Source organism: Muscardinus avellanarius, assembly GCF_963383645.1.
Source record: "Muscardinus avellanarius genome assembly, chromosome: 1".
NCBI classification, from domain to species: domain Eukaryota; kingdom Metazoa; phylum Chordata; class Mammalia; order Rodentia; family Gliridae; genus Muscardinus; species Muscardinus avellanarius.
This window is the reverse complement of record NC_137786.1, coordinates 28496791-28512924: the sequence shown is the minus strand read 5'-3', so window position 1 is coordinate 28512924 and position 16134 is coordinate 28496791. Positions and strand designations below refer to the sequence as shown.

The following is a 16134-nucleotide window of genomic DNA, read 5'->3' as shown; positions in this document are numbered from 1 at the left end:
AGCGCCAACCCTGGGCCCACACACTCCCTCCTCAGTCCTTCATGGAAGGACACACAGTGGCAGGAAGGGGTAGCAGTGGTGGTTCTACACAGCCTCCTGGAGTCCTGAGAGGCCCAGAACCCACGAGGTGTCTGGAGCAGGGTGGTGGCCCTCCTTCCAAGGAGAATGCCCCATCTGCCTGGTCACTCGGTGTCTCGCTGGGCCTTCTGCTCAGAACTTGCCCTGCTTCAGCCGGTCTATGTGGAAGGAGAGTTTGAGCATGGACCCCAGCTTCAGACCCATGTACTTCATCATCATATCACTGTACAGCGGGAGCAGGGTCTTGCCGTCGAGCTCATGTTTGCAAAAGAGGTGAGCATGAAGGGGGGGGGGTCCAAGCTGATCAGCTTCTTGAACACACTGCACCATGTACTCACCTGTCCATGAGGAGGGGTCCCAGCCACTGGATCAAGAGGCATCCTGACTTTCCAGGTATCGGTCCAATTCTGGGAAATGGCTTAGTTTCCAAAATGATTCCATAGCCCTTCTTTCTTTTGATTCTTTTAACACTCTTCTGGAGTGAGTGAGGTAGTGCCCAGCTGGAGGCCACATAAAGGAAGCAAGGGCCAGTACCCAGGAGCTCGAAGATTCTGGGAGGTGCTGACAAAGTTGGTGGGATTCAAAGCAGAGTCCACAGAGTCTACGCGTGGCACCAAGGACCGGGCCAAACTATTCCCCAGGACAAATGTTTCATCTGGTAGGTACCTTTCATGACTGTGGCTGAACTCTCTGGCAGTAAGTGATAAGTGAGTCTGAATAAAGAGCTGGTTGCCAAACAGATTGTCGCTTCAAAGGCTGTGGCAGAGCTTCTCTAGGAATCGAAGGATGTAGGTGATGCTGTTGACTGCTGAGAGGTTGAAGGTACAGTGTTCCCGGTCAAACACGACTGTGATGATCTCACCACCGTGCCCTGCTTGAGGAAGTTGAAGACAGTTTTCTGGTGATAAGCACAGATGATGCAGGCCTGGACAGCCTGCTGAAGCACCGCAGAGGTGCTGGCTGGCCTGGAATCGTCAGGAAGTTGCTGGACCTCTTATCTGTGCTTCCATTTTTGTTCAAGTAGATACAAACTGTGCGGGCTTGCGTGGCTGATCTGGGGGTGGTGGCACCATCTTGGGGAACAGTACTGGTATCCAGCTCAGGGGTGCTGGTTGTTGGTGAGGTGGGTGGAGGGCTCAGCAAAGTCCAAGGTTTCCTCTTACAGCCAGGTTTAGGACTCTTCTTCGCAAATTTCAAAGGTTCAGCTGACTTGGATGGGGTAGAGATAGGATGGAGAATAAGGGTCTTGGGTGTTTGGCCCCACTTCTTTCCTGATTTATGTCCCCTCTACCCAGGTTGATGTTCCAAGACAGTTTTAGTGCTGCTGTGGTTACTGGGCTTCTCAGTGTTCACATCAGACGCAGGGTAGGGATTCTTTGGAATCACAACTTTGGTGCCAGGTGGCTGCAGGTTGTCTCCAGTCAAGGAACACCAGGCAACAGGAAAGATGTCCTGGGAATTGAAGCAGCACCAGTAGTCAAAGGCCCCTTGCCACCCATCTAACGTGACAAGCACCTCTGAGCCCCGAACTTCCCCAATCATGGCTGGACAAATACAGTGAGGGTTCTTCCTGCCCACAGCTTCTAGCTTCATCCCGATTTTGAAGACGTTGTGGGAAGGTGATGGTGGCTCCTTGTGGAAAAATCCCAATTGGAGCCATCTCTGCTCCATTCAGCATCTTCAAAAGGAACACGGGAGCCAGGCGTGGTGGCGCACGCTTGTAATCCCGGCTTGGGAGGCTGAGATAGGAGGATTGCGGTTCGCGGACAGCCTCAGCTACTTGGTGAGGCTCTTTGCAATTCAGTGGGACCCTGTTTCAAAATAAAGAATAAGAAAAAAATAGGGCCGGGGGTGTAGCTCGGAGGCAGAATACCCTGGGTTCTACCCCCAGTATCTCTCTCTCACACACACACACACACACACACACACACACACACACACACACGAACATGGGCCAAGAAGAAGCATTCAGCTGGAATCCCAGAGGGGGCTGCAGCACCCTCCCCCCATTCTTCTCACAGTTCCCAGCAGGCTGTATTTCTGCTGAGTCAACCAGCCGCCAATAGTCATTCTTGTTGTCACTGCCACGAGGGTGCAGGCGGAGGCGAGCACCTGTCAGTCCAACTACTGTGGCAGTACAGGTAGATGAGGTGTTCCTGGGGTCCTGTGCTTCCACCTCATGCTGACGTGAACTCGTCAGTTGGAGGTGTGTAGGACAGCTTGCAGCAATGGACAGGTGCTGAGACTGAGCGTGTTTCTTTTAGGTATTTGTCTCAGGTAAGACGACCTAGAGGTGACCGCATGATGAAGCAGGGAAGGCCCCAGAGACTCTCACAACTAAATCACTGTAGCAAACCAGCTTTGCTTTTCCTTTCCTTTCCTTTCCTTTCCTTTCCTTTCCTTTCCTTTCCTTTCCTTTCCTCTTCCTTCCTTCCTTCTTTCCTTCCTTCCTTCCTTCCTTCCTTTCTTCCCTTCCCTTCCCCTCCCTCCCCTCTTTCTTTCTTTCTTTCTTTCTTTCTTTCTTTCTTTCTTTCTTTCTTTCTTTCTTTCTTTCTTTCTTTCTTTCTTTCTTTCTTTTGAACCCAGGGGCTCTTCTACCTCCGGGATATACTCCCAGACTTATTTTATATTTTATTTGGAAGCAGGGTCTCACTAAGTAGCTGAGGCTGGCTTTGAACCTGTGTGATCATCCTGTCTCAGCCTCCCAAGCTTGGAGATTACAAGCATGCACAACCGTGCCCAGCACAACAAACCAGCATTTCTTGAAGTTCTGTGGTGGAGCAGCACAGGGCCCCTTTGGGCCATGCAAAAAGCACTAGATTCTGCATTGTTTCATTTCATTTATTTCTTCAGCTCATATAATGGTTCATTTTAGACAAAATCAGGTGCATTCAGGGAGTGAAGGTTCATATGTGTTCTCTAATAGGTGAAAGCAAGGGAGTAATGGGGATACCAGATAATGGAGGAGAAACCACAGTGGAGCCAGGGAGGTGGCCTAGGGGAAGGGGAGGGGGTAAAGTGCGGTTCACTGAAGAAATTACTACCATTGGCTATGTGTACATATGTGAAAATACCAATGTCAGCCGAGTGTGGTGGCGCACGATTGAAATCCCAGCATTCAGGAGGCTGAGACTGGAGGATCACATTTCGAGGATAACGTCAGCTACTTAATGAGGCCCTTTGCAACTCAATGAGACCTTGTTTCAAAATAAAGAATAAAAAAATAGGACTGGAGGTGTCGCTTGGAGGTAGAAATTTGCCTAGGTTTCATCCCTACTACTGCAAAAAAAAAAAAAAGTACCAATGTCAATCTCAGTAATCTGTATGGGGAAGGGGAAGACGGGGAGGCACCAAGTGCTCTGTGCATGTATGCCATTGTCAGTATGGTTTACATTCTGATGTGAGACTATAATGCACCAATAGAAGCTTATTTATTTATTTATTTATTTATTTATTTATTTATTTATTGGTGGTACTGGGGTTCCTGGAAGCCCTTCTACCTCCGGGCTACACTCCCAGACCTATTTTTACATTTTTATTTGGAAACAGGGTCTCCTAAGCCAGCGTGCGCGGCTGGCTTCGAACCTGCGCGATCCTCCTGTCTCTGCCTCCCAAGCGCGGGGATTACAGGCATGCGCCACCACGCCCGGCTTAGAAGCATCTTTAAAAAGGTAAAAAAGTTAAAAAAATAAAAATACAAAAGCCAGCCGGGTGTGGTGGCATACACTTGTAATTCCAGCATTCGGGAGGCTGAGACCGGAGGATCATGGTTCATGGGCAGCCTCAGCTACTGAGCGAGGCCCAGATGACTTGCTTTGTTGCAGCAAGAAGCTAAGGAATTTTCCATTTCTAGTGAAAGAGGGAGGTCTGAAGATACCAGACCATTTGTTAAAATTGAAATTTGGCAAGTGGCCACTAAATAATACATGCATTGTAGTCCTTGAGTATATCTCCTGCTTCCCTGATCACTAACCAATCACAACACTCTCTGCTTTTCACCACTTTGCCCACTCAGGTGCAAATGTTTATTGAATTCCTACTATGTGCTAGGCACTTGTTAGAAAAAGATAAATAAGACACACAAATCAGCTGTTTCAAGTGATTCCAAAGAGGAAGAAATGCAAATGGCCAGGCTTGGTCTACGTGCCAAAAGAAACTGCTGCCCCCATCTGGGAACGTGCTGTCGCCTGTCAGGTTCTGGGAAGGAACTGGATTGCTGCGAGTCTGGCATGCATTGCTATGGAAGCTAAGATTTGTTTCTATTTATAATTCTCTGAGAAATTAGCCAGCATTAGGAGCAAAGAGAGGCCTTAAACTGTTATGTGTAAATTAAAATATTTCAAAATCTAGGGCCTACTATCTGTTTTTAATAATAGAAAGAGAATTAAGCTGGTGGTGCCCGCTTGTAATTCCAGCACTTGGGAGGCTGCCATAGATTTTAGGGCAGCCTCAGCAATGTAGTGAGGCTCTCAGCAACCTAGTGAGACCCTGTTTCAAAGAAAGGACTGGGGGTGTAGCTTGGAGGTAGAATGCCCTTGGGTTCAATCCCCAGTACCCTCCCCTCTAAATATGAAGAGTTATTTGACCTCACCAGGACCAGAAACTTTCAGGGGTGCACCATGGCACTCAGCTTCCCTTCATTTATTTACTTGTTTGCTTGTTTATTGTATATATGGTACTGGGGATTGAACCATGTGGCATTCTACTTCCAATATACAACCCAGGTCTTATTTTTATTTTGAAACAGGATCTTGCTATCAGCTTCGTTTATATTTTATATTTACTTGGATTAGATTTGAGGAGGGAAGCCGGGCGTGGTGACTCACGCTTGTAACCCCAACATTTGGGAGGCTGAGACCAGAGGATCGCGGTTAACGGACAGCCTCAGCTACTTAGTGAGGCAACTCAATGAGACCCTGTTTCAAAATAAAGAATAAAAACTTGGGCAGGAGGTGTAGCTCGGAGGTCAAATGCCTCTGGGTTCCATCCCCAGACCCGCAAAAAAAAAAAAAAAAAAAAAAGATTTAGAAGGGGGACCACAGGAATATTAATTAGGTAAGAAAGCAAGGTCACGTGGTGGCAGTATGACCATAATCGCTGTACTTGGGAGGCTGAGACAGGGGGAAATCGCAGATATCTCAGGGTCCCGGACTAGATTTCTTTAAAGGTGGTTCCTACTCATCTCTATCTAACACAATTCTGAGCGTCATCGATGGAGTTTATTTTCATATTGCAGTGCTAGGGTGAACTACATCCCTAGCCCCTAAAGGTGAAATTTAAACAAAATTTCTTTGCAATTTTGGTTAGAAATGAGGGATTTGTTGGTAACTTGGGAAGACAGATAAAATAAGTCTTTTAAGAGCTTTTGATATTCTACCTCTTAGAAACAAAAGAAAACGCTTGGGAAATTGAAGTTAATAAAATTGTGATCACATCAAATCCTTAGTTCCTCTTAGCACTAGGTTTCTTTCTTGCTCTCTCTTCATTTAAAATATTAAAACTCAGCCTGGCGTGGTGACGCACGCTTGTAATCCCAGCATTTGGGAGGCTGAGACCAGAGGATCACGGTTCACAGACAGCCTCAGCTACTTAGTGAGGCCCTTTGCGACTTAGTGAGACCCTGTTTCAAAATAAAGAATAAAAAACAGGGCAGGGGATGTAGCTCGGAGGTAGAATGCCCCCGGGTTCCATCCCCAGACCTGCAAATAAATAAATAAATAAAAATATTAAAACTCGAAACCGGACGTGATGGTGCACGCCTGTAATCCCAGCATTTGGGATTTGGGAGGCATGTTTCAGTCTCGAAAGTTCCAGGCCAAGCTGGGTAACTGAGCGAGATTCTGTTTCAAAATAAAAAGGGCCGGGGGTTCAGCTAAGCGGTAGGGCGCCCGTGGATGAGGTCCTCAGAATCACAAATAAAGCTTGAGCACTGTTGATGGGGACTTCTAACTGAAACGGCCAGATTCTATACATCATACTTTTGGACATTTTCGTCCTAAAGGCCAAGCAAAGGAAGACAGCAACGGCACTGAACAACTTTCCACAACAACTTAGTGACCGCAGGATCATTGGTCGCCGGCGACATCCTCCCTGTCCAATTGCTGGGAAGCCCGGATAGAACTCTCTTTGGATTGGCTAGAGGAAACATCTCTCCAAGTCCATTCAAGAAGGGGGTGGGCGTGGGCCTCGGCCGGTAGCACCTCCGACCAATCGGCAGATCGTAGAAGTGGGCGTGGACCTCAGCCGGTAGCACCTCTGACCAATCAACAGACCGTGGGGGCCGGGCTTTGCCGCAGGAGGTGGAGTGGAGCCTGTCTTGGGAGACGAATCTCCGCAGTCAGACCCGCCCACCGCCAGCGGAGGGGCGTGGCCTCCGGCTGAGGTCTCCGGCTGGTGGGCGGGGCGCGCGGTGTCTGCGGCGGAGCCGGATGCGGGCGGCGCCCGGGCCGCGGCGGCCCTAGGGATGGGCGGAGCCCCGGCCGCTAGTGCTGGGGGCCGCGGCTGCCCCAGCCCGAGGACGAGCTGCGCTCCCGCCGTGCCGCGGCGCTCCTGGCCAGGGCGGCGGTATGCTGGGGAAAGGGGTGGTCGGCGGCGGCGGCGGCCCCAAGGCGCCTAAGCCCTCCTTCGTGTCGTACGTGCGCCCTGAGGTGAGGGCGCAGCGCCGGGCCGGGCGGCCGGGGCGGGAGCGGGAGCCCGGCGCGGCGGGACGCGGCGCTTCCTGCCGGCGTGCGGGTCGGGGCGAGGCCGGGGCCTCCGCGCGGGCGCGGGCGGCAGGTGCGGGGCGCGGGGCCCCCTCGAGGCGACCTCGGCAGGGCCGAGCCGGGAGCGCCGGGGCCGGGCGCCCGCGTTGCCCGCGTGCCGGGGACCGGGCTCGGCGGCGCGGGGAGGGAAGCAGGGGCAGCCGGGCTCTGCCCCGCAGGACTCGCAGGGCCCGGCTCGCGGGTCTCGGCCGTTGGCGGGAGACCGCCTCCCGCCTCGCAGCGGCGCGGCTCTGCGGGGAGCGGGGGGCGGCCCTGGCCGCAGCCAGCCGCCGGTCCCTGGTGAACCCCCGTCGTTTCTTTCCCTTTTCTTCTCACCCCTTCTTGCTGTCCGTCTGTGGTGTTACTGCCAAGAAGTTCGTTTATTCATTCATAAAATACTTCCTAAGCTCCTACTGTGTGCCAAGACACCGTTCTAAACGCCGGTGATGTCCATCGGTGAACAGAACAATGCTCCCTGGGAGCTTGTATGCGGGAGAGAGGAGAAACTGAGTAAACCGTAGGTATCGTTTGTAAGTAAATTATATGGTGTTAGAAGGTAAGCTTGGAAAGAAAAGGCACATCTTTTTCATCCTTGTAGAGGTGGCATTTGAGCCAAGATTTGAAGGATCTGAGGGGAAGAGTGATACGGGTAGGGGGCCTGGCAAGCCCCGGTAGCTGGAAGAGCACCGAGGAAGCCAGAGTTGTAGAGGCCTGGTGAGCAAAGGTTAGACAGGTCAGAAAGTAGGCCAGTAACTTTTAATCAATGTCTAATTAGATACCGTCTCATTTTGGATTTGTGAAGGCTTATTATTCTCTAGCACTTTATTTATTTATTGTGGTGCTGGGGATGAAAACCAGGGGCCTTCTACCTCCGGCTACACTCCCAGACTTATTTTATATTTTATTTGGAAACAGGGTCTCAATAAGTTGCTGAGAGCCTCACTAAGTAGCTGAGGCTGGCTTTAAACCTGTGCGATATTCCTTTCCCAGTCTTCCAAGTACTGGGATTACAAGCGTGGGCCACCACGCCCGGTTTCTCTAGCACTTTAGTCAGCAACATTCAGAACAAGTACAAAATTTCCTGATGTCTTCCTACTTTGCACCTCTGTAAGGTAGAGTTGGGCTGTGGATGAGACATCTTAATCAGGGCTGCTTCTGCAAGACCACCTGGGGCCTGTAGCCTTTGCATATAACCTTCAAGATGTTGTCTTCAGTGGAGAGCACTTTTGAAATGGGTCCTATTTTTAGTTCTAATTTTCAAATAACTACTTCCTTTGTTAGCATTTGATATGGAGTCAGGATCATTTTAAATTTTCAGCAGGATTCCCTTGTAGTATCACATGTAAGTAATGTGGTCAGTTTCGTGTGTGTGTGTGTGTGTGTGTGTGTGTGTGTGTGTGTGTGTTACTGGGGATTACACCCAGGGGCTTTCTACCTCTGAGCTGTACCCACAAGCCCTTTCTTTGTTTTGTTTTGAAACAGGGTCCCACTAAATTGCTGAGGATCTTGGTAAGTTGCTGAGGCTGGTTTCTAACCTGCAATTCTCCTGTCTCATCCTCCCAAGTATTAAGATCACAGATATGCGCTACCATACCTGGCTTCAGTTTCTCTGTGTCTTTTTTGATAAGGCCCTGTTTAAAGGACAAATGATCTTTAACCTTTCTTTTTCAGTTAGATTAAACTTTCGTCTTTTGAAATGTGGCCAGAGTTTAAAAATGTTCCATCCCTAGTACTATAAAAAAAAAAAAAAAGGAAAGAAAAGAAAAACACGCGTTCAGATTCTTCACCAGATGAATGTGTTGTAATTAATTAGATATGTTTTCATTTTTTACCCTCAGTGCCTCAGTGTTTTTTGTTGTTTTTTTTTTTTTTTTTAGGTACTAGATGTAGAACCCAGGAGTATTCTACTTCTGAGCTACACCTCCAGCCCTATATTTTATTCTTTATTTTGAAACAGGGTCTCACTGAGTTGCAAAGGGCCTCACTAAGTAGCTGAGGCTGTCTTTGAACCATGATCCTCCTGTCTCAGCCTCCCAAATGCTGGAATTACAAGTGTGCACCACTGTGTCTAGCAGTGTTTGATGTATTTCTTTTGAGGATAATTAGGGAAGGGGAGTGGTTCAGCCCCAAAATAACCCTGAGTGGTCACAGTTTTCAGATCCTAATAGTTGGGTATTTTTTTTTTTTTTTTAGGCAGTATTGGGGGTTGAACCCAAAAGCATTCTGCCTCAGCTACACCCCAGCCCTATTTTTTATTCTTCATTTTGAAACAGGGTCTCACTACATTGCGGAGGGCCTCCCTAAGGAGCTGAGGGCTACCTATGAACTTGTAATCCTCTGTCTCAGCCTCCCAAGTACTGGGATTACAAGCATATACCACCATGCCTGGCCCCTTTTTACTTTTTATTTCAAAATGAGGTCTTGCTAAATTGCCAAGGGTCTCACTAAATTACCTATACTGGCCTCAAGCCTACCATCCTCCTGCCTAAGCTTCCAAGTACTGGGATTATTGGTGTGTGCCACATGCTTAGCCTGCAGTTTTGCTTTCCTGCATTAATGTAATATCATGGTACCCAGGTATGGTGGTGCACGCCCATTACCCCAGCACTTGGGAGGCTGAGACAGGTGGATCGCAGGTTCAAGGACAGCCTCAACACAAAGTGAGACTCTCATCAACCTAGGGAGACCCTGTTTCAAAATAAAGATAAAATAGGGCTGGGAGTATAGCTCAGAGGTAGAATGCACCTGGATTCCATTCCCAGTACCAAAAACAACACCCCTCTTCTGAACCATAATACTGTGCAGACACTGTGCCTCTTTGTTGTAGTCTGACTCTAGAACTATTTTGTAACACAATAAGGCCTCACCTAAATTGTGAATAATTTTTTTTCCCTGAAAAGATAAGAATTGGAAGCCATAATGGTACACCCCTGTAATCCTAGTACTTGGGAGGCTGAGACAGTGGCATCACAGGTTGGAGGACAGCCTCAGCAAGTAGTGAGACTTTCATCAACTGAGCAAGACCCTGTTTCAAATTTAAAAAAAGCTGGGCGTGATGGCACACGCTTGTAATCCAGTACTTGGGAGGCTGAGACAGGATCACAGGTTTGTAGCCAGCTTCAACTACTTAGTGAAGCCTTCTGCAACTTAGTGGACACTGTTTCAAAATAAAGAATAAAAATATAGGACTGGAGGTGTAGCTTGGAGGTAGATGCCCTGGCTTCAATCCCCAGTATCACAAAAGAAAAAAGAAAAAGAAAAAAGAAACCACAAGAAACAGGGCTAGGGGTGTAGCACAGAGGTAGACTGCCCCTGGGTTTAATCCCCAAATCTCCAGTAACACACACACACAAAAAAAAAAAAAAAAAAAAAAAAGAAAAAAGAAAAGAAGAAAGAAAAGAAAAAAGATGTGGGTAGGAGGATATGAGAAAACTATTTTTAAGTACATAGCTTTGCAAGACTTCACATTGTGGGAAATGGATGTGAGCAGCTCTGAGGCGCTGTCTGTGTGTCTGAGAGCCCTAGGTCTGTGATCCTCTTGGGCTCACCCAGTGGGAAGAGTCCCTCAGAATACTTTTCAGGACTGTCATCCACTATATCTACTCTCCTTTACTCTCCTTTCCGTCATATTGCCTTCATCTTTACTGCCTTTAGTGTATTTCTTGCTATCTCTTCTTTCTTTATACAACTTTTATTAGCTGGGGAATCGCAGTTTTTCAAATGTTTTTGGTGGGTAGATGACAAAGCTGCCAGAACAACCTGTATGCCTTATGATGTAATGATGTCTGTACCTTGGGGATAAGCTTGTTCTTGGCTGTTCAGAACCTGAAAGGTTCAACTGCAGCTGCCTTCAGTATGCCAGAGAGTCTATCAGAAGTCAACACTTTGTGTTAAAACCAGAAATGCTTAACTGGAAAATGTATTTGAAGACAATATTGTTAAACAAGATTGGCATATCTTTTCCTTACGATCAGAAAAGACTGGTCTTTGAGAACCTAAAATGAGGGATAATAGTTAACTCCAACTTTTTTTCTTTCATAAAGGGCATTGAACCCAGGGATATTCTACCTAAAGCAGAGAATGTGACAGTTAAAATCCTGAATAATTTAGGACCTTTGGTCCTGTTCTGTAAACTGCTTAGAGGATTACTATTAAGTGGGAAGATAATGATGCTAAAAGTAGAGGTGAGCAGGAGGAAGAAACCTGAGGCCATTTCGGTCCTTGATAGCTGGTACCTAAAAAACATCTTAGCACCCCCATCCTAGCTCATCCCCAAGCACAAGGTACAAAGGATGTTGGTTCTGTGCATGCAGGGGAACTTCTGGATCTGGAAGGTATTTAACAGACTCAGAGAGGTTAAATACTTTGTTCAAGATCTTAACTAGCAGGACGGGATGTAGTTCATTGGTAGAGCACTTGCCTAGCATGCAAACACTCTGGGTCCAGGCCCGGCATGGTGGCCCATGCTTGTTATCCCAGCATTTGAGAGGCTGAAACCGGAGGATCACGGTTCGCGGACAGCCTCAGCTACTTAGTGAGGCCCTCTGCAAATCAGTGAGACCCTGTTTCAAAATAAAGAATAAAAAAATTGGGCAGGGGGAGTAGCTCGGAGGTCAAATGCCTCTGGGTTCCATCCCCAAACCCGCAAAACAAACAAACAAAACAAAACAAAACCACTCTGGGTCCAATCCCCAGTACCTTAAGAACAAAACAAAACAAATCACAGCTCAAGGATTGGTATCAGGTTTAAAAGTCTACCCCCAGCCAGGCGTGGTGGCACACGCTTGTAATCCTTGTGCTTGGGAGGCTGAGACAGGAGAATCACACGGGTTCGAAGCCAGCCTTAGCTACTCAGTGAGGCTTCCAGCAACTTAGTGAGACCCTTTTTTCCAAATAAAATATAAAAACAAAAAAGGTCTGGGAGTATAGCCCTGAGGTAGAAAGCCTCTGGGTTCCACCCCCAGTACCACCAAACAACAAAAAAAAGTCAACCTCCAAGGCCCCTTCTTTTATTCTTGTTCTTATGAATGGAAGGAACGTTGTCAGTGAACCTACTTACCTTCAAGCTTGACCTTTGCACACTAGAGTGCTTTCTCAGTGTGTTTTCTAGTAGCAGTTTCTTGCTTGCTGAGCAGTACAGGCAGGGACTTCTTCACTATCTAGTCTCTAGAGGCAGTATTTTTTAAAAATGCATTTGATTAGTTTAATAGATGTTTACTCAGCACATAGTGTGTACCAGACATGATTCCAGGTATTGAGTGGGGATATACCAATCTATAAAACAGATTAAATTACTGAGATGATTTTTTTTTTTTTTTTTTGGCTGGGTCACTTTCTATGTTAACTTTGGTGAATAGATGATAAGATGACAACAAGACAATATTGGCTCATCCTAAAACAGACTAAACAAATATCCTAAAACAAAGTATAGTTCTATTGCCCTTTGCGTGTGTGTACTGGGGATTGAACCTAGGGCTACTCTACCTCTGAGCTACCTGCCCTGTTTTGTTTTTTACTTTGAAACAGGGTCTCACTAAGTTGCTGAGGGCCTCCCTAAATTGCTGAGTCTACTTTGAACCTGCAATCCTCTTATCATAGCCTCTCAAGTACTAGGATTATAGGTACACACTACCTACCTGGTTCCAACTATTTTTTATTTTTTTTTTTGTACTGGGGATTGAAGCTAGAGGCATTCCATCCCTGAGCTACACATCCCAGCCCTTTTTATTTTTGTTTTGAAACAGTGTTGCTAGGTTGCTGATAGTCTTACTGCTGAGTTTGTCCTTGAACCTGTGATCCTCCTGTCTCAGCCTCCTTCTGGGATTACATGTGTGCACTACCACATTCGGCACTGGGGATTGAACCCAGAAGCATTCTACCTCTGAGCTATATCCTTAGCCCTATATTTTAATCTTTAATTTTGAAACAGGGTCTCACAGCCGGGCGTGGTGGCGCACGCTTGTAATCCCCGCGCTTGGGAGGCGGAGACAGGAGGATCGCGCAGGTTCGAAGCCAGCCGTGCTGGCGTAAGAGACCCTGTTTCAAAAATATAAAATAGGTCTGGGAGTGTAGCCCGGAGGAAGGAGGGCTTCCAGGAACCCCAGTACCACCAAAAAAAAAAAAAAAAAAAAGAAACAGGGTCTCACTAAGTTGCAAAAGGCCTCACTAAGGAGCTAAGGCTGTCTGTGAACCCAGATCCTCCCAAGTCCTGGGATTACAAGCATGCACCATCACACCTGGCTCCAGCTAATTTTTTTTTTTGTGTGTGTGTGTGGTACTGAGGATGGTACCCAGGGACATTCTACCTCCGAGCTACATCCCCAGCCCTATTTTTTATTCTTTATTTTGAAACAAGGTCTCACTGAGTTACAAAGGGCCTCACTAATTAGCCGAGGCTGTCCTCAAGCTGTGATTCTCCTGTCTCAGCCTCCCAAATGCAGGGATTACAAATGTGTGCCACCATGCCTGGCTCAGCTATTTTTTTATTTTTTATTTTTTTGGTGGTACTGGGGGTGGAACCCAGAGGCTTTCTACCTCTGGGCTATACTCCCAGACCCATTTTATATTTTATTTGGAAGCAGGGTTTCATTAAGTTGCTGAGAGCCTCACTAAATAGCTGAGGCTGGCTTTGAACATGCAAGATCCTCCTGTCTCAGCCTCCCAAGCTTGGGGATTACAAGCGTGTGCTACTACGCCCGGCCTCAGCTAATTTTTTAATGGTAGAATTTCTCCTTGAGGTTGGAGGTCATTGATAGTCATTTAACAGGCCAAAAAAGGACATTAAAAGTTCTTCCTAAAATAATCACTTTCTTAGCTGTGGCTTTAGCCTGATGATTTGTCCAGAGCTTCCGCTTTTTCTCTCCTGCATGTGCTTCCTGTGGCATCTCCCTGGGTCAGATCCAGCACCACATATTCTGCAGATGGAACATCGGAAAGCATCAGGAGGCTCTGCTAAGCAACATTTCCTGCAGCCCGATTAAACAGCTGCCATGGTCAGCCTTAATCTTAGAGTCAGATAATTCTCTGTACCCTAAGTCCATCTCCAGTGTTATAAACGGAACTACTGGGGCTAGGGCTGGGACTGGGGCCTCTTCAAGCACGTGCTTAGCATGTGTAAGATCATGGGTTTGGTCTTTAGCATGCACACTCACACACATGCACACACACACTGCTACTGTCAGAACTTAGATGATTCACTTATAAGTTTAAGGTTCTAGATTTTTCTCTGAACATCCTCAACAGGATATTGGATATTTTTGGAATTCTTCCACATGAAACTATCCTATGTGTCAATGTGCTTTGGAGAGAATCTGATTTTCAGAGGCCCAAATCTTTTTTGTCACTGTTTAAAAAAAAAAAAAAAAAGTATAGCCGGGTGTGGTGGCGCACGCTTGTAATCGCCGTGCTTGGGAGGCAGAGATGGGAGGATTGTGCAGGTTCGAAGCCAGCCACGTGCACTGGCTTAGGAGACCCTTTTTCCAAAATAAAAATGTAAAAATAGGTCTGGGAGTGTAGCCTGGAGGTAGAAGGGCTTCCAGGAACCCCAGTACCACCAAAAAATAAAAATAAATAATAAGTATAGCATATGATAAAGTCAGTGTAATAAAGTTGCCGTTTGGTTGTTAGAAAAATAAAATAACCTTTAACTATGGTAACAAAGCAGTGATTTTATTTTTTGGTGTGCTCAGGCTTTGTCCATGCTTGTGTATCTCATGTGGCTAAACGCATGTGTAAAAATTTATAGCCTGCACGTGGTTGTCGTTTTTGAAGGTTTTTCTGCTAGTCCCTGACAGTAGAGCATGTACTTTGATTTAACAGCAGGGAGCCACCTTCACTTTCTCATCAGTGGGTTTGTGCCCTTTGATAAGAGAACATGGGGGTTCAGAAAAGGCAGAATCCAGGTCCCCATCTTTGTTAGTGTTATACTCATGGTAACTATCTGTGGGGACTTTTGTGAAGCTCAACAAACAGCAAAGATAGCTGTTCTGGATAGAGTGTTTTTTTTATTGTTTGTTTTTTTGCAGTACTAGAGATTGAACCTGGGGGCATTCTACCTCTGAGCTATACCCAGCCCTATTTTTTATTTTTTTTTATTTTGAAATAGGGGCTCACTGAGTTGCAAAGGGCCTCACTAAGTAACTGAGGCTGTCCATGATCCTCGATCCTCCTGTCTTAGCCTCCCAAATGCTGGGATTACAAACGTGCGCCACCACATCCGGCTTGGATAGAGTTCTGATCAAACACCCACTTAGCCACATTGATAAACTAAAGTTATTTGGTTTTTTGTACTGGTGATTGAACCCAGAGGCATTCTGTCCCCATGCTATATCCCTAGCCGATTTTTTCTTTTTTTTTCTTTTTTCTTTTTCTTCTTCTCCTTCTCCTTCTCCTTCTCATTCTTCTTCTGTACTGGGGATGGCATCCAGGGCATTATACCTCTGAGCTACACCTCCAACCCTATTTTTTATTTTATTTTATTTTATTTTTGCAGGTCTGGGGATGGAACTTAGGGGCATCAGAGGCATTTGACCTCTGAGCTATACCCCCTGCCCTATTTTTTATTCTTTACTTTGAAACAGGGTCTCACAGTTGCAGAGGGCCTCATTAAGTAGCTGAGCCCGTCCATGAACTGAGATCCTCTGGTCTCAGCTTCCCTAATGCTGGGATTATAAGCATGTTCCGCCATGCCTGGCATTATTCTTTATTTTGAAACAGGGTCTTACTGAGTTGCAAAGGGCCTCACTAAGTAGCTGAGGCTGTTCTCGAACCAAGATCCTCCTGTCTCAGCCTACCAAATGCTGGGATTATAAGCATGGGCCATCACACCTGGCCTTATTTCTTATTTTGAAACAGGGTCTTGCTAGGTTGCTAAGAGCCACGCAAAATTGCCAAGGTTGGCTTTGAACCTGCAGTCCTCCTGTCTCAGCCTTTCAGGTACTGGGATTATAAGCTTGCGTCACTATGCCCAGCTCAGAGTATTTTTAGTCTAACACCTTGAGTTTACTCTCACTTATGTAAGTTTAATGGTGAAAAAGAGCCATATAAAAATGTTTTCCAAGTCTTCAGAAGGAATTATTTAAACAAACCTCTTGGCTAGGCGTGGTGGCACATGCTTGTAATCCCAGCATTTGGGAGGCTGAAACAGGAGGATTGAAATTTGTGTACAGCCTCAGCGACTTAGTGAGGTCCTTTGCAACTCAGTGAGATCCTGTTTCAAAATAAAGAATAAAAAAATATGGCTGGGGATGTAGCTCAGAGGTAGAATGCCTCTGGGTTCCATCCCCAAACCCGCAAAACAAACAAAGCCGGGCGTGGT

General features: G+C 46.6%; 1 protein-coding gene and 1 pseudogene across 4 annotated transcripts in view; one reads left to right on the top strand and one right to left on the bottom strand.

Moving 5' to 3' along the window:
• Positions 1-210: 210 nt before the first annotated feature.
• Positions 211-6066, bottom strand: LOC308266095 (polycomb protein SCMH1-like; annotated as a pseudogene). The gene is made up of 4 exons: positions 6057-6066; positions 2024-2350; positions 1465-1765; positions 211-1107 (listed from the first exon to the last, which is right to left on the bottom strand). The product of its transcript is annotated as a polycomb protein SCMH1-like (transcript).
• Positions 6067-6506: 440 nt separating this feature from the next.
• Positions 6507-16134, top strand: part of MTMR12 (myotubularin related protein 12) — a gene marked incomplete at both ends in the record, with an annotated part of 106161 nt that continues 96533 nt past the window's right edge. For 2 of the 3 annotated variants that reach the window (XM_080705544.1, XM_080705543.1), the window contains one exon: positions 6645-6725. In XM_080705544.1, the coding sequence (XP_080561670.1) occupies positions 6645-6725 (81 nt within the window). Of the gene's footprint in view, positions 6726-16134 lie in introns of all 3 variants that reach the window. The other variant, XM_080705542.1, reaches the window with a different exon arrangement.